Below are 23,557 nucleotides of genomic sequence, written 5' to 3' on the forward strand. Positions count from 1 at the left end.
GCCCGTGCAGCAGGGACACGGCAGGGGCACAAGGGCACTGTCGCACCCCCAGCCTCACTGCACCTGTGCATGAGCACACGCCAACACAAGAACAGAGCTGGACTTGGGACGTCGCGCTCCTCAGACACAGGGGAGCACAGATCATCCTGTCACCACACGAGACGGCACAGTCCTGGGTGGCCTGACTGTGCGAAGGAGCACGACGTGCGCCACTGTTGCCAGGCTGAAGGCGCTCATCACCGGATTCCCAACTCTGGACAGTCCATCAGAAAAATCAGAAAATTTTAAATGGAACACCTCATCACAAATTTCCTTGTGAAATAAGCAACGAAAACGAGGCCACAACCAAAGTTCCTAAGGGGCTCCACTGTTAGCCAAGGAAGGAACTTGTGTTTGACTGCAGCAGCTGAAGAAATGTGTCCAGAAAAAACAAAAGTTGAATACTATTCGTCTTTTGAAGAGAACAGCTGCTCCGTGAGTTCAGGACACTGAGAACAACATCAACAATTAACTGAACTACAAGGCGACGACTCTGAGGGGCCTTCCTCGGCCCCGACAGATGGCTGAGGCTCAGCGGTCACCTGTTCTAGGGGCAGCGCCGCGCCGGAACCGACTCAAGAGCCGCCACAGCCTGCAGAGAGCAACCACGCACGGGACGCCCGCAAAGAAGCCGTGGAGACGCGGATTCACCACACCCCGGAGCGGAACCCGCCAAGCTGTGTTACTGATAGTGGCAAAACTGTGTGGAGCAGAAAAAGACGAATTTACAAGGACTGAAAATGCAAGGTATTTAACACCTATGCTCATTCACTGTATTCCTCAGTAGGTACTCTGGAAAATATTTAAATCCATCCTGTATAATGAACCAGGAGTTTCAACAGTGAACTTCACTCGCTGTCATGGACTTAATCATTAGCTTCATGAATTTTGGTCAGAAGTCTAAGCTGGATATCCTGACATACCCTATCACATAGCAGTTCAATGTCTAAAGAGTGGTAGCATTTCACTGCAATTTTTTGAGCTCAAAAGTGACACCAAGGTTTTTCTGAGGAAGAAGAACCGCCCTCAACCACTATTATCAAATGATGAGTAGCTTTGGAAACTAGCTTTCACTGCAGACTTGAAAATGTTTCTTAATGAACTAAAGCTAAAATCACAAGGCCTGCTGTTTGCCAACCCTGCCCTGGACAATGTCCCTAAGAGTCAATGGCACCCCCATGGACTGAGAAGGCCATCCTACCCAGGGACACGCTGACTCCTGGGTCCACTGTTCCCTGGTGTGGGAGTTCATGTCACACAGGTAACAACCAGGAACCTATCCTTATCTTTAGCTACCACAGCCCATGAGACGGCAGCCCTAGGAGATCAGGTTAGTCTAAATGCCCTTGTGTGGAGTACAAGAGACTGGTCTTGGCCTACATCCTGGATGAAGAGGGAGGAGGACGTGTGGCTACCAATACCTCCTGCTGAGTTGGATTATTACTACTGGTTAGGTGGAGCAATCCACACATGCTAAGGAAGAAAAATAAGTGATTATCTGAAAAAAGTCCTGCTAGTCCCTGTGGGACTTACTCGCTTGGCTGAATCTGGGGTCCCGAGGTAGATGGCTGGGATCAACACTGCAGAATTATTCTCTCCATTACGCTCATTTGGGTTCTGTGGATGATAACCTTAATCAGGTGTTACATGAAACAAATGAATGGATTTCACTGCATGTAATCTGAGGGGTGGATGGCTGGGAGCGGCAGCCTGCTGTGAGCCCCAAGCATCCCTGTACGGCCTTGCTGAGCATGGCAAACTGAAGGCCTGACTGCCCTTTGACCCAGCCCTCTCCACAGCTGGCAGTGAAGGCAATCAGGCAGCTCCAACGACCACGTGACTGCTCACTCCTCGGCAAAGGGAACTTGACTTGCTTACTGTCTGCTGCAGAAGGTGCTGAGCCCTCAGGACCGGGTTCCTCAGCTGCACCACGACTCCTGCTTGAAAGGCCACCACGTGGGTTCATGGCATTGCCCTATGGTCCTTGAGGGCAGGGGAACCACTGCCGCCACAGTAACACTCCTGCTGTTTGCTGGGCTAGAGTATTAAACTGTCTGGCTCTAATCCACTGAGTCCCGATGTCTACTCTGGGCATCTACGGAATTAGGAGGTTGAAGTATAAAAACCACATATGTTTCATAAAATTAATTCCCAGAATCTTTCTCCCAAGCTGAAATATTGAAGACATAATCCCTGCCTCAGGGGACCTAACCATTTACGGAGTAAACACTATCAACACAGCTACTCAGCTGGACACCCAGCAAATCTATTATGATGGATGCTCACTGAGTCTAAACACCTGAGTCTTAAAACAACAGAATCCAGCATTCTCAGAAGTTACAGTTAGTTCTTAAGACAATGTTTAGGGACTTCCCTGGTGGTCCAGTGGGTAAGACTATGCACTCCTAGTGCGGGCGGGGCCCAGGTTCAACCCCTAGTCGGGGAACTAGATCCCGCATGCATGCCGCAACTAAGAAGCCAGCATGCTGCAACTAAAGAGCTGGCATGCTGCAACTAAAGAGCCCGCGTGCCGCAACTAAGACCTGGCACAGCCCAAAAAAAAAAATGTGTAAAAACCTAAAAAGATGTGCTACATGGTATGACAACCTATAGGACACATTTATTTTAAATGGCAAGCTCCTCATAAAAATATTACTCTGATTCAGCAGTTTGACTCTAGACAATTTAGAAAAGTAAGTAACTGGGGAATAGTAAAAAGCAACACATAGAACCTCTCTTAACTACCCTCCACAAGTGATGTGCTGAGTTACAAGACCCACTGCGGGCTGAGCACATGTGTACAGGGCGTGTGCCTACCAAGAATCAGTTATCGTTCTCCCAGCCTGTTTAGGAAAGTTATACTGGGAATACTGGGACTTCCCTAGCAGTCCAGTGCTTAGGACTCTGTGCTTCCACTGTAGGGCGCACGGGTTCGATCCCTGATTGCGGAACTAAGATCTCACAAGCTGCACAGCACGGCCAAAAAAAAACCATTATACTGGTCACTGAAATTCTGTAATTTATTTAAAATCACAGATATCATTGAAAGATGACATGCAAAGAGGCGTGATATTTCTATGAAAGCTAAATTAAATGTTTTGATAAGTGGCTTTAAAAATACCACATCAAATTGGGTGTGACAGAAACAACTAAAAGACTGGGGAGAATCATAAAAGTTTAGAATGACTCTTCACAGAAACTGCTTCACAAGTGTCTCTATGTTCTTGCTCCACTTTAAATAAGCATAAATTTAAAACAATAGGTAATAGATATAGAGGTACGGTTTATGGTAGAAAGATGACATGGACTTCCAATCAACAGACCCATATTCAAAAACAAAAAAGCCTTGGCTGTACACCAAAATTGCTATGTACATTCATTAACATTTTAAGTTAGAATTTCTTATGATAAACTCTTTATTTAGGATACCCTTTTGCCTTGACTTTTTCAATTAAATTCCTACTACCACTGTTAGTCACCTAGGTGGCCCGGTGGATAAGACTCTGAGCTCCCAATGCAGGGGTCCAGGTTCAATCCCTGATCAGTGAATTAGATCCCACAAGCCGCAACTAAAAGATCCCACACGCACAAGGAAGATCATGTGTGCCACAACTAACACCCGGCACAGCCAAATAAATAAATAAATATTTTTAAAACATTTAAAAAAGGGGGTGGTGCTCTGTGGTAAACCAAAAACTGTACACAGCAGTGCTACTGATGTTTAAGATGACACAAACATGCAACAACGGAGATAAAATACACAAACACGCAAACATGTTTTAAGATAAAACAGTGAAAAAAATCGCAAATAACTGACTACAACTATTTGAAAGCCATGTGCATACTGATTAATATCAGAGGACAACAGAGAGTAAAATAGCTGCTGTGTGAGTTTGCTGAAATAATCAATGTTTCATATCACATTTTCTTTTATGAGTTTGTTTGTTTTGCGGTACGCGGGCCTCTCACTGCTGTGGCCTCTCCCGTTGCGAAGCACAGGCTCCAGACGCACAGGCCCAGCGGCCACGGCTCACGGGCCTAGCCGCTCAGCAGCATGTGGGATCCTCCCGGACCGGGGCACAAACCTGCGTCCCCTGCATCGGCAGGCGGACTCTCAACAACGGCGCCACCAGGGAAGGCCCTTTTATGAGTTTTTAAAGCCATTTTGAAGTAATTTTGTTTAAACAGCAGCCTACCTCGGGGTACTTAAAATATGATTCGAAGTTTAAAAACAGAACACACCCACTAGTTACAATGTCAGCATTTCAATGAACTTTCTTAGGACATCTTTGGTCATCCCTTCTGCTAGAAAGGTACTGGAGCCCATCATTTCTCAATCTCAACATTACCCTTTTTTACAAATTTTATTTATTTTTAAAATTTTATTATTTTTTAACATCTTTATTGGAGTATAATTGCTTTACAATGGTGTGTTAGTTTCTGCTTTATAACAAAGTGAGTCAGCTATACATATACATACATCCCCATATCTCCTCCCTCTTGCGTCTCCCTCCCACCCTCCCTATCCCACCCCTCTAGGTGGTCACAAAGCACCGAGCTGATCTCCCTGTGCTATGTGGCTGCTTCCAACTAGCCATCCATTTTACATTTGGTAGTGTGTATAAGTCAGCGCTACTCCCTCACTTCATCCCAGCTTACCCTTCCCCCTCCCCATGTCCTCAAGTCCATTCTCTATGTCTATGTCTTTATTTCTGTCCTGCCCCTAGGTTCATCAGAACCCATGTGTTTTTTTTAGATTCTATATATATATGTGTTAGCATATAGTATTTGTTTTTCTCTTTCTGACTTACTTCACTGTGTATGACAGACTCTAGGTCTATCCACCCCACTACAAATAACTCAATTTCGTTTCTTTTATGGCTGAGGAATATTCCATTGAACATATGTGCCACACCTTATCCATTCATCTGTCGATGGACACTTAGGTTGCTTCCATGTCCTGGCTATTGTAAACAGTGCTGCAGTAAACATTGGGGGGCGTGTGTCTTTTTGAATTATGGTTTTCTCAGGGTATATGCCCAGTAGTGGGATTGCTGGATCATATGGTAATTCTATTTTTAGTTTTTTAAGGAACCTCCATACTCTTCTCCCTAGTGGCTGTATCGATTTACATTCCCACCAACAGTGCAAGAGGGTTCCCTTTTCTCCACACCCTCTCCAGCATTTATTGTTTGTAGATGTTTTGATGATGGTCATTCTGACTGGTGTGAAGTGATACCTCACGGTAGTTTTGATTTGCATTTCTCGAATGATTAGTGGTGTTGAGCATCTTTTCATGTGTTTGTTGGCAATCTGTATGTCTTCTTTGGAGAAATGTCTATTTAGGTCTTTTGCCCATTTTGGGGTTGGGTTGTTTGGTTTTTTGATATCGAGCTGCATGAGCTCCTTGTATATTCTGGAGATTAATCCTTTGTTACTTTGTTTGCAAATATTTTCTCCCATTCTGAGGGTTGTCTTTTTGCCTTGTTTATGCTTTCCTTTGCTGCGCCAAAGCCTTTAAGTTTCATTAGGTCCCCTTTGTTTATTTTTGGTTTTATTTCCTTTTCTCTAGGAGGCGGGTCAAAGGAGATCTTGCTGTGATTTATGTCATAGAGTGTTCTACCTGTTTTCCTCAAAGAGTTTTATGGTGTCTGGCCTTACATTTAGGTCTTTAGTCCATTTTGAGTTTATTTTTGTGTATGGTGTTAGGGAATGTTCTAATTTCACTGTTTCACATGCAGCTGTCCAATTTTCCAACCACCACTTACTGAAGAGGCTGTCCTTTCTCCAATGTATATCCTTGCCTCCTTTATCAAAGGTAAGGTGACCACATGCACGTGGGTTTATCTCTGGGCTTTCTATCCTGTTCTATTGATCTATATTTCTGTTTTTGTGCCAGTACCATACTGTCTTGATTACTGTAGCTTTGTACTATAGTCTGAAGTCCAGGAGCCTGATTCCTCCAGCTCCGTTTTTCTTTCTCAAGATTGCTTTGGCTATTCAGAGTCTTTTCTGTTTCCAAATTGTGCAATTTTTGGTTCTAGTTCTGTGAAAAATGCCATTGGTAGTTTGATAGGGATTGCACTGAATCTGTAGATTGCTTTGGGTAGTATAATCATTTTCACAATGTCGATTATTCCAATCCAAGAACATGGTATATCTCTCCATTTGTTTGTATCATCTTTAATTTCTTTTAACAGTGCCTTATGGTTTTCTGCATACAAGTCTTTTGCCCCCTTAGGTAGGTTTATTCCTAGGTATTTTATTCTTTTTGTTGCAGTGGTAAATGGGAGTGTTTCCTTAATTTCTCTTTCAGATTTCATCATTAGTGTATAGGGATGTGAGAGATTTCTGTGCATTAATTTTGTACCCTGCTAGTTTACCAAATTCATTGATTAGCTCTAGTAGTTTTCTGGTAGCATCTGTAGGATTCTCTATGTACAGTATCATATCATCTGCAGACAGTGACAGTTTTACTTGTTCTTTTCCGATTTGGATTCCTTTTTCTTTTTCTTCTCTGATTTCTGTGGCTAAAAGTTCCAAAACTATGTTAAATAATAGTGGGCAACCTTGGCAACCTTGTCTTGTTCCTGATCTTAAGAGGAAATGGTTTCAGTTTTTCACCATTGAGAACGATGTTGGCTGTGAGTGTGTCATATATGGCCTTTATTATGTTGAGGTAGGTTCCCTCTATGCCTACTTTCCGGAGAGTTTTTATCATAACTGGGTGTTGAATTTTGTCAAAAGCTTTTTCTGCATCTTTTTCTGATCATATGGTTTTTATCCTTCAATTTGTTAATATGGTGTATCCCACTGATTGATTTGCATATATCGAAGAATCCTTGCATTCCTGGGATAAACCCCACTTGATCATGGTGTATGATCCTTTTAATGTGCTGTTGGATTCTGTTTGCTAGTATTTTGTTGAGGACTTTTGCATCTATGTTCATCAGAGATTCTGGCCTGTAGTTTTCTTTTTTTGTGACATCTTTGTCTGGTTTTGGTATCAGGGTGATGGTGGCCTTGTAAAATGAGTTTGGGAGTGTTCCTCTATCTGTTATATTTAGGAAGAGTTTGATAAGGATAGGTGTTAGCTCTTCTCTGAATGTTTGATAGAATTCACCTGTGAAGCCATCTGGTCCTGGGCTTTTCTTTCTTTTTTTTCTTTTCTCTTTTTTTTTTTTGCGGTACGCAGGCCGCTCCCGTTGCGGAGCACAGGCTCTGGACACGCAGGCTCAGCGGCCATGGCTCACGGGCCCAGCCGCTCAGCAGCATGTGGGATCTTCCTGGACCGGGGCACGAACCCACGTCCCCTGCATCGGCAGGCGGACTCTCAACCACTGTGCCACCAGGGAAGCCCCTGGGCTTTTCTTTGATGGAAGATTTTTAATCACAGTTGCAATTTCAGTGCTTCTGATTCATCTGTTTATATTTTCTATTTCTTCCTGGTTCAGTCTCGAAGTTTGTGCTTTTCTAAGAATTTGTCCACTTCTGCCAGGTTGCCCATTTTACTGGAATGTAGTAGCTTGTAGTAATCTCTCATGATCCTTTGTATTTCTGCAGTGTCAGTTGTTACTTCTCCTTTTTCATTTCTAATTCTGTTGACTTGAGTCTTCTCCCTTTGTTTCTTGATGAGTCTGGCTAATGGTTTATCAATTTTGTTTATCTTCTCAAAGAACGAGATTTTAGTTTTATTGCTCTTTGTTACTGTTTCCTTCATTTCTTTTTCATTTATTTATGATCTGCTTTTATGCTTTCTTTCCTTCTGCTAACTTTTTTGTTGTTCTTCTTCTTCTTTCTCTAATTGCTTTAGGTGTAAGGTTAGGTTGTTTGAGGTTTTTCTTGTTTCTTGTGGTAGGATTGTATTGCTATAAACTTCCCTCTTAGAACTGCTTTTGCTGCATCCCATAGGTTTTGGGTAGTTGTGTTTTCATTGTCATTTGTTTCTAGGTATTTTTTTGATTTCCCCTTTGATTTCTTCAGTGATCTCCTGGTTATTTAGTAGTGTATTGTTTAGCCTCCATGTGTTTGTATTTTTTACATTTTTTTTTCCTGTAACTGATATCTACTCTCATAGCATTGTGGTTGGAAAAGATCTTGATACGATTTCAGCTTTCTTAAATTTACCAAGGCTTGATCTGTGACCCAAGACATGGTCTATCCTGGAGAATGTTCCATGAGCACTTGAGAAGAAAGTGTATTCTGTTGTTTTTGGACGGAATGTCCTATAAATATCAATTAAGTCCATCTTGTTTAATGTGTCATTTAAAGTTTGTGTCTTCTTATTTATTTTCATTTTGGATGACCTGTCCATTGGTGAAGGTGGGGAGTTAAAGTCCCCTACTATTATCGTGTTACTGTCTATTTTCCCCTTTATGGCTGTTAGCATTTGCCTTACGTATTGAGGTGCTCCTGTGTTGGGTGCATAAATATTTACAATTGTTAAATCTTCTTCTTGGATTGATCCCTTGATCATTTGTAGTGTCCTTCTTTGTCTCTTGTAATAGTCTTTATTTTAAAGTCTATTTTGTCTGACATGAGAATTACTACTCCAGCTTTCTTTTGATTTCCATGTGCATGGAGTATCTTTTTTTTTCCATCCCCTCACTTTCAGTCTGTATGTGTCCCTAGGTTTGAAGTGGGTCTCTTGTAGACAGCTTACATATGGGTCTTGTTTTCGTATCCATTCCGCCAGTCTATGTCTTTTGGTTGGAGCATTTAATCCATCTACATTTAAGGTAATTATCAATATGTATGTTCCTATTACCATTTTCTTAACTGTTTTGGGTTTGTTTTTATAGGTCTTTTCCTTCTCTTGTTTTTCCTGCCTAGAGAAGTTCCTTTCGCATTTGTTTTAAAGCTGGTTTGGTGGTGCTGAATTCTCTTAACTTTTGCTTATCTGTAAAGGTTTTAATTTCTCCATTGAATCTGAATGAGATCCTTCCTGGGTAGAGTAATCTTGGTTGTAGGTCTTTCCCTTTCATCACTTTAAATATGTCCTGCCACTCCCTTCTGGCTTGCAGAGTTTCTGCTGAAAGATCCCCTGTTAACCTTATGGGGATTCCCTTGTATGTTATTTGTTGCTTTTCCCTTGCTGCTTTTAATATTTTTTCTTTGTATTTAATTTTTGATAGTTTGATTAATATGTGTCTCCGTGTGTTTCTCTTTGGATTTATCCTGTATGGTACTCTCTGTGCTTCCTGGACTTGACTACGTCCTTTCCCACGTTAGGGAAGTTTTCAACTATAATGTCTTCAAATATTTTCTGAGACACTTTCTTCTTCTCCTCTTCTTCTGGACCCCTATAATTCGAATGTTGGTGCGTCTAATGTTGTCCCAGAGGGTCTGAGACTGCCTTCAATTCCTTTCATTCTTTTTTCTTTATTCTGCTTCCTGGCAGTTATTTCCACCATTTTATCTTCCAGCTCACTTATCTGTTCTTCTGCCTCAGTTACTGTGTTATTGATTCCTTCTAGAGTATTTTTAATTTCAGTAATTGTGTTGTTCATCACTGTTTGTTTGCTCTTTAGTTCTTCTAGATCCTTGTTAAATTTTTCTTGTATTTTCTGCATTCTGTTTCTGAGATTTTGGATCATCTTTACTATCATTACTCTGAATTATTTTTCAGGTAGGTTGCCTATTTCATCTTCATTTATTTGGTCTTTTAGGTTTTTAACCTTGCTCCTTTGTCTGTAACATATTTTTTTGTCATTTCTTTTTTTTTTTTTGGATGATTGGTGCTGTATTCCTGTCCTACTGGTTGTTTGGCCTGAAACATCCAGCACTGGAGTTTGCAGGCAGTTGGATAGAGCTGGGTCTTGGTGCTGAGATGAGGACCTCCAGGAGGCCTCACTCCGACTGATATTCCCTGGGGTCTGAGGTTCTCTGTTAGTCCAGAGGTTTGGACTCGGAGCTCCCACCACAGGAGCTTGGGCCTGATATCCGGCCTGGGAATCAAGATCCTACAAGCTGCATGGCACAGAAAAAAAAAAAAAGAAAAACAAAAGGAAGAAAGAAAGACAAAAAGGAGCAGTACAATATCAAAAAATAAAAAACAAAATAAAATTAATAAGATAAAAAATGTATTAGGGCAAATAAAACTATAATTGAAACAACTGCAATAAGGTAAAATAAAACCACAGTGGAAAAAAGAAAGGAAAAAAAAGTGCCTTGGCCTTGGGGGGGTAGTTTAGGCGGGGCGTGAAACTTAGGCAGGGCTGGGGTTTAGGGTAGGGTGGGACTTAGGCGGTGGGGGGTGGGGGTGTGAGCATGGGGCAGAGCCTAGGCAGGGCGACCTTCAGTGTGGGGCGGGGCCTCTGCTTAGGACCTGCCCAGAAGGGGAGAGGCAGCATGTGGAAAGGAGGGCCTCTGGAGTGTGGGGTTCTGGAGTCTGGAGGTAGGGCCCTGAGTGAGCATGTGTGGGTGGGGCTTAGGCCCAGCACATTGGAGGGGGTCTCAGGGGGGGTCTCTGAGTGTAGAGGTGGGGCCCTGGCTGGGGGTGCAGGGGCGGGGCTTGGGCTCTGCACGGCAGGAGGGAGGCTCCGAGGGCAGAGGATTAGGCCGGGAGCCCAACAGGCTCCCCAGTGCCTGAGTAGACAGGGAAAGTGCTGGCCCCGTTCCCATCCATTCCTTCGCGCCCCTCCCCCACTGTCTCCCCCAGGGTCTCCCCAGTTGCTGCTGGACCCCTAACCGTGGGTGGGTCCCGCTGGGTGGGTGGACCCCTAACCGTGGGTGGGTCCCCTCCCCCAGCCGCCCCTCAGGGGTGCCGGTCCCGGAGGTCCGGCCTTTACTTTTGCTCCCCCTTCCCTGCCTCCCACTCCCTCAGGACCCGCGTGGCTGGAGGGGGCCTGGGTGGGCAGAGGATCAGGCTGGGGACCTCAACAGCTTCCCAGGGGCCCAAGTGGACAGGGGAAACTTGGCCATGCCCCCTTTTGATCCTCTGTCCTCCCAATGGTTCCCCAATTTCCCCCTTCGGGCGTGGGATCCCTTCCCCTCCCCCAGCCACCCCTCAGGGGCTCCTGTCCCATCCGGCCTCCACTTCTCCTCCCCCTTCACTCCCCCTATGCCCACGTCCTCCCCAGTCGCTGGGGGTTCCTCTCGTCCCCTTAGGTGTCCGTGGTCCCCCACTGGTGCCTGGTAGGTGCCCTAGTTGTGAGTAGACATGAATTCCGTGTCGTCCTAGTACCAACACTACCCATTCTTGAGCTAAAATAGCAGCAAATAAATAAGAACTACCTCCATGGCTGTAGTAAAAATCTATGGATAAGAATATTTAAGATGATGATGTTGCATCTTAACGAAGAAGATTAATTCAGCCTCTAGTAACTGTTTCAAGCTTCGTTTGGCAAATTATTTAAAGAAGGACATATACAACTTCGTGATACAAAGAACTGCGCTAAAAACTCTCTAAGTCTGATCGACTGTTTACATCTAATATCCCTATTACTATATATAAAATAAACAACAAGGACCTACTGTATAGCACAGGGAACTCTACTCCATATTTTGTGATAACCTATAAGGTAAAAGAATCTGAAAAAAAAAGATATATATGTATATATATATAACTGAATCACTTTGCTGTACACCTGAAACTAACACAAGATTGTAAATCAACTATACTTCAATTAAAAAAAAAATAGCCTTGAAAAAAGGTAATTTGAGGAACTCAACTGTGTTATAAACTTTAAAAATAATTATATAATTCTAATCTATGGCTTGCTAAGTATGAAATCTCTAAAGGCAGATGGGTTTCTGTTTATTTACATTCTTCCCTGTACCAATGGCAATCATTTAAAATATGGAGCTCTTGGGAATTCCCCGGCGGTCCAGTGGTTAGGACTCCAGGCTTCCACTGTAGGGGCCATGGGTTCAATCCCTGGTCAGGGAACTAAGATCCTGCAAGCCGCATGGTACGGCCAAAAAATAAATAAATAAAATATCGAGCTCTTAAAAAACATGAAAAGTCATGCTTGTGGGAATGGATGAGGGGATGGGAAGGGATGGAGTGGCTCTTATTCTTTAAGAGCCTATTAGTATTATTCAATCTTATAACCAGAGCTATAAGTTACTTAGATACATATAATTTTGCACACATGAAGTAATTATTACTACTTAATACAACCACCACAAGCCAAAGATAATACCTTGGGGTGAGGAAAGATGTTGCTCCTGCAGCTTCTCCAGAGAGAGGAGTCCCAAGTAGCTGAGGACAACATACTTTGTTTCATAGTGAAATCCTAGAGGCACAGTAGTAGAGGACGCCATGGGGTCGGCTGGCAGCGCTCCGGAAAGGTCTACTTACAGATGTGTAAAACCTAAAAACATAAAAGTATTTTTTCAGTTTAAAGTTTATTACAGGGGCTTCCCTGGAGACACAGTAGTTAAGCATCCACCTGCCAATGCAGGAGACATGGGTTTGAGCCCTGGTCCAGGAAGATCCCACATGCCGCGGAGCAACTGAGCCCATGCGCCACAAATACTGAGCCTGTGCTCTAGAGCTCGCGAGCCACAACTACTGAGCCCACATGCCACAACTCCTGAAGCCCGCACGCCTAGAGCCCATGGTCTGCAACAAGAGAAGTCACCACAACGAAGAGTAGCCCCTGCTCACCACAACTAGAGAAAGCCCGTGCATAGCAATGAAGACCCAACACAGCCAAAAATAAAGTAAAAATAAATAAACGTATAAAAAAGAAAATAAATAAAGTTTATTACATGCCAGTACATTTTCCCATTGACTCCAACTATTCAACTAAATACCAAAATAAATATTTCTTGGCCTTTTTTTTCTCAGTAATCTTTAAAAAACATAATTTAATTTATTGACAAGTAGGAATTTATTTATTCGGATATCAAATCAAAAGCAAATTTCTGGGCTCCCCTCATGAGGCAGTAGTTAAGAATCTGCCTGCCAACGCAGGGTACATGGGTTCGAGCCCTGGTCCGGGAAGATCCCACATGCCACAGAACAACTAAGCCCGTACACCACAACTACTGAGCCTGCGCTCTAGAGCCCGTGAGCCACAACTACTGAAGGCCACGTGCCTAGAGCCCGTGCTCCTGAACAAGAAGCCACTGCAATGAGAAGCCCACACACCGCAACGAAGAGTAGCCCCTGCTCGCCACAACTAGAGAGCACCCACATAGCAACAAAGACCCAACGCAGCCAAAAATAATAAATAAAAATAATAAAGTTCCCTTAAAAAAAAAAAAGAAAATTTCCCTTTCTACCTCTCCCTAGTTACTCTATTTTCACCTATGTGGCAAAAACACTAGCTCTGCCCTCTCTTTACCTTCCCCCCAGAGCCAGCATATGTTCTCTTATTTCTTTTACTAGTAAAGCCTACTAAATTTCAGCTACGTCCATGGCCACACAGCTGCAAACAACATTTCCCTGTTTCCTTTACAGCTTCATGTGCTACAATGTTAGCCTGAGCCTGAGGAAGAAGAGCAGAAGTTACATGTGCAATGTGGTGGTGGTGGGGGTCTCTCCTTGAAGACTTCCTCTTTCCTCCTCTCTGGGCTTGAAATGTGCATATGGCAGACACCTCACTCTGACATGCAAACAAGGACACCACTCCAGGGGACAGCACGAGACAGAAGGGACCTGGGTCCCTGAATGACCCCGTGGAGCAGAGCTGCCCTGCCCGCCTTGACCACTAGCCTCTGACTCCTATTCAAGCCACTTTATTCTGAATCTCTTCAATAGGTACTTTAACTTGTATCCTAATCAATGCAAGTAAAATTCACTTCTCCATGTGGACTTAACAGCTGTTTTACATACCATGTACCCCCCTTTTTAAAAGACATACTCTCTTAGCAACTTTCAAATATGCAAGGCAGAATTATATACTATAGTCACCAGACTGTACATTACATCCCCAGGACTTATTTATTTCACAATGAGAAGTTTGTATCTTTTGACCCCTACTACGTACCTTAATAGTTGTTTCAAACCAAAATGTCTTATTAAGAAGTTTCCAAATAATTGTTTTCTACTGAAAACAATGATACAGACTGTTTTAAGATCTTAAGAAATATCTGTGCATTGGGCACAAAGGCTTAAGCTCAATCGCCTGCCCTCAGGAGTTTTCTATCAAGTAGAGGAAAACAAAAGCATAGAAACAAATAAGAACAATAAAATTCTGTGATACGAGTCAGTATACATGAGTGGGAAGGGCAACCCAAAACAAGGAACAGGTAATTCTCTCGAGAGAAAGAAAAAAGAAGTGGAGGGCTTCCCTCGTGGCACAGTGGTTAAGAATCTGCCTGCCAATGCAGGGGACACGGGTTCGAGCCCTGGTCTGGGAAGATCCCACATGCCGCAGAGCACCTAAGCCCGTGCGCCACAACTACTGAGCATGCGCTCTAGAGTCTGCGAGCCACAACTACTGAGCCCATGTGCTGCAACTACTGAAGCCTGCACACCTAGAGCACGTGCTCCACAACAAGAGAAGCCACTGCAATGAGAAGCCCATGCATTGCAACGAAGAATAGGCCCCGCTCGCTGCAACTAGAGAAAGCCCGCACACAGCAACGAAGACCCAACACAGCCAAAAATAAATAAATAAAATAAATAAATTTTTTTTAAAAAAGTGGAAATCAGGAAAGGCTTTATAAGGTAAAATCTGAGCAGATCTTGGAACGTGAGTGATTAGTCACCAACTGACCCAGCTGGGGAATGGGACGACGTGAACTTTAGATGTCAAGTAGACCCGGAAAAGGCACAGAAGTGTTTTGGAACAGCAGGGAACAACACAAAAATTACCCACTTGACATGGCAAAGTCCTATGATACAAGGATGGGGCTCACAGTAGTCAGCATGTGGCCTGCCTCGTATGCTACAGGATGCTTGGCAGCTCGGGTTTTATCCTGTAAGCTGGAAAATTATTTTAACCATGTCCATTAACGAACCCGCAGAACTGTATGCAAATTCTGTGCGCATGAGCATTTTTTCTGGAGGGAAAAAAAACCACTCAATTTCTTTCGGTAGCCTCTCAGATTAGATCATGATGCAAAAAAACGCTAGGAACTCTGTAGAACACCAGTAGGAATCACTGAAGGGTTTTGAGCAAGAGAAGCACATGAACAGATTATATTCTAGAAAAATCATCCTGGAGGCAGTGTGGAAGCCAGAACGGAGACTGGAGGCAAGGACACAAGTTAGGGTAGTACTGGAAAAACCTGAACAGGAGCGTATGAAGGCACGACCCAGAGCAGGAACACAGGGAAGGAGAAGGGGACACAGGGAAAACTTGCAGATGCGTTTGAAGATCTGTGAACCAACTCAACGGCACTCACCAGGCAGCTGTACAGAACGTGGCGCTGCTCCTACTGCCCAAGTCACACAGTACAGCAAGAGCTGCTTGGGGGAGAGGATGACCAGTTCACTTGGGGGCGTACTGAGCTGTAGAATGCCCACAGCCGGCAAGGTGGAAATGAACAAAACGCTAGACATACAGGCCTTCAAGTCAGAACGAGGTCTGCACTGGAGATAGAAAGCTGTGGCCTGCGCAGAGGCGGGTCTACAGCATCACCTACGGAGAGTGGACGGACAGCAGCGACGTCCAAGGGGAGGAAGCGCCAAAGTTTCCAGGAGGTGGGAGAAGGGGTGGCTGGGTTTGAAAAAGCATATTCATGCTTGGAAAAGCAAACATTACCTACTGTTTTCAGATTATAAGGTATAGAAAATAAATCTGAGTAAACCTTCAATCTTCTTTGTATCACTGACTCTCAGTGAGAGGATGGGAGGGAAGAATCACATACCCCCCGCCCCAACCCCGAGCACCACCAGAAGAGGAGCCAGAGATTTTTATTTATCAAAGGGAAAAAGGGTTTTTAAAAAACATGTTGAGAAACACTGGTTTAATCTGAAAAAGAAACCCAATTAGAATTCAAGGCAAAACTACCATTTCAGGGCTGGCCAAAAAGATGAGAAGCTGGCAGAGGAGCCCGCTAAGGTCTGCAGTGGACAGGCAGAAAGGCATAAAGGGGACAGGAGGGTGTGCTCAGAGTCGGGGGAGGCGCTTTGGGAAGAAGGCAGTACAAACAACACACCAAAAAAAATGCAACGTCAAGATGATGTCCCCGACAGGATGGGCTAATCTGACTGGCAGGGCAACGGCAGAGGCCAGGGACGTGATGAGCGAATGGAGGACTTCCCTGGTGATGCAGTGGTTAAGAATCCGCTTGCCAATGCAGGGGACACGGGTTCGAGCCTGGTCTGGGAAGATCCCCCATGCACCACAACTACTGAGCCCGAGTTCTAGAGCCCGCAAGCCACAACTACTGAGCCCACGTGCCACAACTACTGAGCCCAAGCGCCTAGAGCCCGTGCTCCACAACAAGAGAAGCCACCTCAATGAGAAGCCCAAGCACGGAAACAAAGAGTAGCCCTCGCTCGCCACAACTAGAGAAAGCCCGTGTGCAGCAACGAAGACCCAATGCAGCCAAAAAATAAAATATAAATTAATTAAAAATAAAAAGGAAGAAATGAGCAGAAAAGAAAAAAAAGAGTGAATGTAAAGTGAATCAGTAGAGAAAATGGGTTTTAGTCTATTCTTTCATGGTTTGAAGGGAAGACAAGAATGGAGGCTGGGGAGAGAGACAAAGGGTCTGAGAGTTCATTAATTTTGTTTTGTTTTATATACAATGAAAGAGACTTAAGCACGTTTACATTCAGTGGAGAAGCCAATGAGATATAAATAGAGAGCAAGGAATAAATGATTAAGTTCCAAAAGAGAGGAGAAAAGAGCAAATCAGTAACAAAATTTAACGTATAAAAAGTCTCAGAATTTTTTGGTAACAGGAAAAAAGAAGTACTCATCTTCTGAATAATGCTTTATATTTTAAATATATTTTATATTTAAAAAAATTGATGTTCTAGAATTTGTTATAATCAAATTTCCTGTATTTATCCATGCACCCCAATGTTGGCTGCGTACTATTTAAAGTAGCCAAGACATGGAAACAACCTAAATGTCCACTGATAGATGAATGGATAAAGAAGATGTGGTGGCAATAATGCCATTTGCAGCAATATGGATGGACCTAGAGATTATCATACTAAGCGAAGTAAGTCAGACAGTGAAAGACAAATACCATATATCACTTACACGTGGAATCAAAAACAGGACACAAATGAACCCATCTACAAACAGAAACAGACTCATAAACATAGAAAACAGACTTGTGGCTGCCAAGGGTGAGGGAGGTGGGGGAGGGATGGATTGGGAGCTTGGGGTTAGGAGATGCACACTATAATATCAAGGATGGATAAACAACAAGGTCCTACCGTAGAGCACAGGGAACTACATACAATTTCCTGTGATAAACCATAATGGAAAAGAATATGAAAAAGAATGTATATGTGTGTGTGTGTATGTATATACGTATAACAATCACTTTGCTGTACAGCAGAAATTAACACAACATTGGGAATTCCTTGGCGATCCAGTGGTTAGGACTCGGCGCTTTCACTGTCGTGGCCCAGGTTCAATCCCTGGGTTGGGGAATTAAGATCCCACAAGCCTCGCAGCCAAAAAAAAAAAAAGAAAGAAAAAGAAATTTACGTAACATGTAAATCAACTATATTTCAATAAAACAAAATTTTAAAAAAATTTCTTGTATTTATCAAAAATCCGTACCTCTTAAGACACTTTTAGTTACACACCAACCCAGATGCTACAAAGCACAGTTTACCAAGTATCCAAACTGGATTTTTAACCTAGTGCTCTTCAAATTTTCTTACAAATCCCTATCAACTAACCATAAATACCATCTTTTTTCCCTTAAATTTTATTTATTTATTTATTTTGGCCGTGTTGGGTCTTCATTGCTGCACACTGGTTTTCTCTAGTTGTGGCGAGCAGGGCTACTCTTCATTGCAGTGGCTTCTCTTGTTGCGGAGCACAGGCTTCAGTAGGTGTTGCACGTGGGCTTAGTTGCTCCGTGGCATGTGGGATCTTCCCAGACCAGGGCTCGAAGCCGTGTCCCCTGCACTGGCAGGCAGATTGTTAACCACTGAGCCACCAGGGAAGCCCCATAAATGCCATTTTAATCATGGATTTCATAATTCTCCACTATAAAGTCCTCAGCTCTAGTACACATGTTACTATCCATACGTCCACACAGTTGGTGACTGCTTCCATGACACTCAACCATTCTCAATGACTCACACTAATGGAGAAGCTGACCATACATACTTCCATCATTTAAGTTTAGTGCATGGTCTTTAGGCTTCAAATTTGTCTCTGACGTTCCAGTCATAAACAAACGAGACCCGCAGGATATAACATCCTTCCAACTCCTCTAACTTCACCTGAGCTGCCAGCTTATAGCAGCGAAGCAGCTCGTTCAGGCCTGTGTTTAGGTGATGGGGCAGGCAGACCTCAGAAACACTACTATGTGTCTACAACACAGGGAATATAGCCAGTATTTTATGATAGCTATAAATGAACTATAACCTTTAAAAACTGTGAATCACTATGTTGTACAACTGTAACATACAACATTGTACATCAACTATACTTCAATTAAAAATAAATAAACAGAAAGAAATGCTATCACAGGTCTCGTGCATTTGTATTAAATTACAATTTCTCAAAGGCACTGAAAATATGCCAAGTGTGAACTCTGCAGCACTGCTGCAGGGTATTCTGGGGAGAGAGGGCATCACTCCCTCTGCATACTCGGTGGTGACTAATCTGCATATTGCACAAAGAGCTCTTGCATTTCTATAAGATACCATAAATAAATCACCTCTGCACGAGACCTCTATTTCTGAAGCACTTTTCCACGTGTTGTCACAGTAATCCTGCGCACCAGAAGGAAAAGATAACAGTCTCAACTTTATTGATGGACAAACAAGAATAGACAATTTATTTGCCCAAAATCGTAACAGCTAGTTAACAGTGCAACCACTTGGTTGAGTACATCCTCTTCCGCTCCGAACTCTTAGGCCTTAACTGTATTCATTCAATACACATCTCCTGCAAGCCAGGCAACGTGCTGGGTGAGAGGAACACAGAGGTGGAAACACTAACACTAATGATAACAGGAAAAAATGGTAGAAAAACAAGGCAATTTCCCAAATATCAGACACCCACAATACCAAAAGAAGCAAATTTGTCAATTTTCAGAACGGGACAGGGGGGCAAAAAGGAAAAAGACAGGTTAAAGAAAAAGTAAATATGATCTGAGACCACCACCCAGAGCTTTCCTGGAAGCAGGGGACCAGGCTCAGGTCCACCCCACTACTTACTCACCAACCAGAGGACATTTCATGCCTAAGACAGCTCAAGCTTCCTTTTAAATGATGAAAAAGACATAGCTACTTTTACTCTTTAAATTTTATCTAGAACCCTATAGAATTCAAATTAGGTATAAGTGTTCTTGGTATCAAGAAGTGATTAAATACAAGAGTGATCTTCAATATAAAAACTCCTGCTTTTTACACAATTCTAACAACCTACTGAATACAGCTGTGTTACCCAGCTGTTTCTTTCTCTGCCTTACACCTTTAATTTGCTCTTCTCTCAAGTTACAGGTAGCTGTCAGCCAGATGGACAGCCTGAGGAAGCTCTGGGTAACTTAATCCTGTGTTTATACACACATTTGGTGGCATCTCCGAAACATCCATGAGCCTTCAATAACAAATGTAATATCCACAATCTTACAATAAATCGTCTTTCTTTAAAACCAGATTTCTATTCTGAGTACCAGTGCAAATCCCAGGATGTTAATAGATAGTACTGTGGGAATTAGGCACATTTTATGAACGGTAACCAGAAGGTATACAGCAACTATTACATTCTACTTTAAATTCTTATGAAAAGCAAATCCGCAGCAACATGAGTTTTTTGTAGTTGTTTCCCAACCTTGTCTGATCATAATCATCTTGGAGGCTATTAAAAACAAATTTCTAGGGCTTCCCTGGTGGCGCAGTGGTTGGGAGTCCGCCTGCCGATGCAGGGGACACGGGTTCATGCCCCGGTCAGGGAGGATCCCACATGCCGCGGAGTGGCTGGGCCCGGGAGCCATGGCCGCTGAGCCTGCGCCTCCGGAGCCTGTGCTCTACAACGGGAGAGGCCACGGCAGTGAGAGGCCCGCATACCGCAAAAAAACCAAAAAAACAAATTTCTAGCACCCACATCAGAAATACTAACTTAGAATATCATACCTATATTCTATTTCTTAACCCCATAGAACCACAGCAGAAAAATATTACAATCTAACATGATGTAATTATTTCAAGAAGCTTTGTATTTAGACTATCTCCTCCCACTAAAATAAAATTGTAATAAGATTGTTAAATACTGCAATAATGTGGAGTTGAGTAGATATACAATCCCAGTTTACAAAGAGAAAAGTGAAAATCCACAGACAATTCAGTCACAAATGAAAACTCTGGAGTTTTAAGCACGGACAAAGTTTTTGATTCCCCGATCCCAGTCTCCAGACCCACTGGTGGTTTTAGCAAAGAATTTTTAAGCTCCACGAAGTAGCATGAAGTCCAATGACTTTATTTCTTCAATCTGTACTTTATTAGGTATCATACAATTCTAGGACTTTCTGCAAAAGAAAAGTTACATAATCCTAATCAAAATTGTGAAACTGTAAAAATTTCACTGGGTCCAACTGAGAAATGCAACTAAGCATTTGAAAACTCAGCAGACACTATTTCAGTGTCCACTGTCCCTTTCCAACTGGAACGTGCCTAACTGAAGACGCCAGTTCAATCCTGTGCTAAGGGCCGTCCAAAAATGTTTCCATTCAGCAGCTGGCACTCCAACATAATGTACTTAAAGAGAAATGCCTCACTCTCACTCTCCCCACAAACACATAGTCAGGCTTCCCATATATGAGTAGATAACGCACATAAAAGGGAAACATGAAAGTCAATTTCTCTGTTCCACTCCTACGTATGTGCCACAGAGAAATGAAAACACATTGTCTATGCAAAAACGTTCACATGAATGGTCACAGCAGCATTACGTATAACAGCCAAACAGTGGAAGTAACTGCCCGTCAACTGATGAATTTTAAAAACGTAGTCTATTCATACAATGCAACATTATGTGGCCATAAAAAGGAAAGCAATGCCACTACCTGCTACAACATGGAGGTAAAAGCCAGTCACAAAAGACCACATATTGTATAATTCTGTTCATATGAAATATCCAGAACTGGGGGATCTACAGAGAAGTAAAACAGTGGCTGCCTAGGTGGGGGAGTGTGGGAATAAAGAATGACTGCTAATGAGTACAAGGTTTCTTTCGGGAATGAAAACTGCAGTGATAGGTGCACACTCTGTGACTACACATGTGAACAACTTAATGGTATCTCAATAAAACACTACTTAAAAAAAAATCAGCAACTCTGAAAATAGCCCCCTTCCTTCAACCCTGTTAACATATATTAATTAAGAACTCTTGGGCTTCCCTGGTGGCGCAGTGCTTAAGAATCGCCTGCCAATGCAGGGGACACGGGTTCGAGCCCTGGTCCAGGAAGATCCCACATGCCGCGGAGCAACTAAGCCCGTGAGCCACAACTACTGAGCCTGCACTCTAGAGCCCACGAGCCACAACTACTGAGCCCGCGTGCCTAGAGTCCGTGCTCCGCAAGAGAAGCCACCACAATGAGAAGCCCGCGCACCCCAACGAAGAGTAGCCCCTGCTCGCCGCAACTAGAGAAAGCCCGCATGCAGCAACGAAGACCCAATACAGCCATAAATTAATTAATTTAAAAAAAAAAAAAAAAACTCTTGGGGGGGACTTCCCTGGTGTCGCAGTGGTTAAGACTCTGTGCTCCCATTGCAGGGTGCCTGGTTCCATCCCTGGTCGGGGAACTAGATCCCGCATGCATGCTGCAACTAAGAAGTCCACGTGCCGCAACTAAGACTTGGCACACCTTAAACAGACAAATAAATAAATATGTTAAAAAAAAAAAAAGAACTCTTGGGAATTCCCTGGCGGTCCAGTGGTTAAGACTGTGCTTCCATGGCAGGGGGCGGGGGTTCCATTCCTGGTCCGGGAACAAAGATCCCGCATGCTGCGCAGAGCAGCCAAAACAAAAAAGAACTCTTGGTGACCACTTATTTGGAATAACATATGCATCAAAATCAAGTTTGAAAAAACTATGATTAAAAAGCAGGATGGTGGTACTGTGATTGGTTAAAACTGCTGCTTTGTATGTCTAAAATGTTTCATAAGAGAAACATGTTCTTAAAAAAATACTTATTGTTGCAAATCACTTGTCCTAAAAGCTGAGCAAGATATGTAGTAAATATTGACTAACTGACGGGCTAACGAGCACCTTTTCTCTACAAAACGCCTTGGACTCAACCGTCTGTATCCCTCAACCGAACTCAATTACTGGGGTACGGTCCTCCGTAAGAAAATCCATCCTTTGGAAAAAAAAAAAATACTGAGAATGGTACTTGACCAATCAGAGTAAAAGAATTTTCAAAGTCCCTAACGGCCTATTATCAAACGAAGAATATTCCATAGTGGTTTAAAGATTTTCAATTTACAGTGTACATTTATTTATCCCGCGATGTACGTGAGGTATAAGCAGTTCACCACCTACACGAACACTTGCTTAATTTTCTGGGAGACTGAAGACAAGAAGGTACTAGAAGGGTGTGGCAACTCATCCAAGGTCACACAAGTCAGGGCAGAGACCAGCATTCTGGTTTACACCAAACCTCCCGGGGAAATCGCACTGACAGTTTCGCTGGAGGACTTGCTTGTTTTGCCCCACGTCGCAAAGAAACAGGGGAGAGGGGAGACCGTCAGTTTCGTTAAGAACTTGTACAGAAACCGGGCGCTGGCTGCACGGGTAACCGCGCGCTCGTGCGGGCATCGGGCCGACTCCGCAGGGCGGCGGCCAGGGCCCAAGACAGCGGGCCCGAGGCCCCGGCTCCCAGCGGGAAGCCCCATCTCGGAAAGTCCCGGCACGAAGGAGAGACACTCGGGGTCGGCCTGGGATGGTGGAAGAAAGACCAAAGGAAGAAACGACCTAGCGCGAACCGTGCCTCCTCTAAGGGTGGCAAAAACGAACACGTGAAATAATAGCAACAGCAATGACAGCGGCGTCGGAGCCGCCGGGAGGGGCACCGGGAACCTTGGGTTGAAGCCGCGGCGCGGCCGGCTGGCGGGGACCCAGGCCGCGAGCCCCGCGCACGCACCCCTCGCCCGAGGCCCACGCCCGCCGACCCGCGCCCGGACGCGTCTGAGGGGCAGCGGAACGGCCTCGCGCCCTCAGCCTCTCACTGCCCCCCATCTCCCGCGTCGGCCTCGGGACGCCTCGGGCGAAGCTGGGAAAGGGCCCGGCGAGGCCTGCCCGCAACCCCGCTCCCCTCACCTGGTCCAGGCCCGTGTCCCCGAAGAGGTGAAAACGCGGCGGCGGCGGCGGCGGCGGCTCCGCACAGGATCCCACAGCGGCGGTGGCGGTGGCGGTGGCGGCGGCGGCTCCGACCCGCGGTCCTAATCTACCGCCGCCGCCATGTTGGCGG

General features: G+C 44.0%; 1 protein-coding gene across 2 annotated transcripts in view; it reads right to left on the bottom strand.

Moving 5' to 3' along the window:
- Positions 1-23,557, bottom strand: part of BCL2L13 (BCL2 like 13) — a 66,125-nt gene extending 42,568 nt beyond the window's left edge. For both annotated transcript variants that reach the window (XM_082665240.1, XM_082665239.1), the window contains exons 1-2: positions 23,407-23,557; positions 12,186-12,356 (exon numbers count right to left, since the gene is read on the bottom strand). In XM_082665240.1, the coding sequence (XP_082521366.1) occupies positions 12,186-12,306 (121 nt within the window). In that variant the 5' untranslated portion in view covers positions 12,307-12,356; positions 23,407-23,557. The remainder of the gene's footprint in view (positions 1-12,185; positions 12,357-23,406) is intronic.

Source organism: Grampus griseus (assembly GCF_964374135.1).
Source record: "Grampus griseus genome assembly, chromosome: 11".
Taxonomy (NCBI): Eukaryota; Metazoa; Chordata; class Mammalia; order Artiodactyla; family Delphinidae; genus Grampus; species Grampus griseus.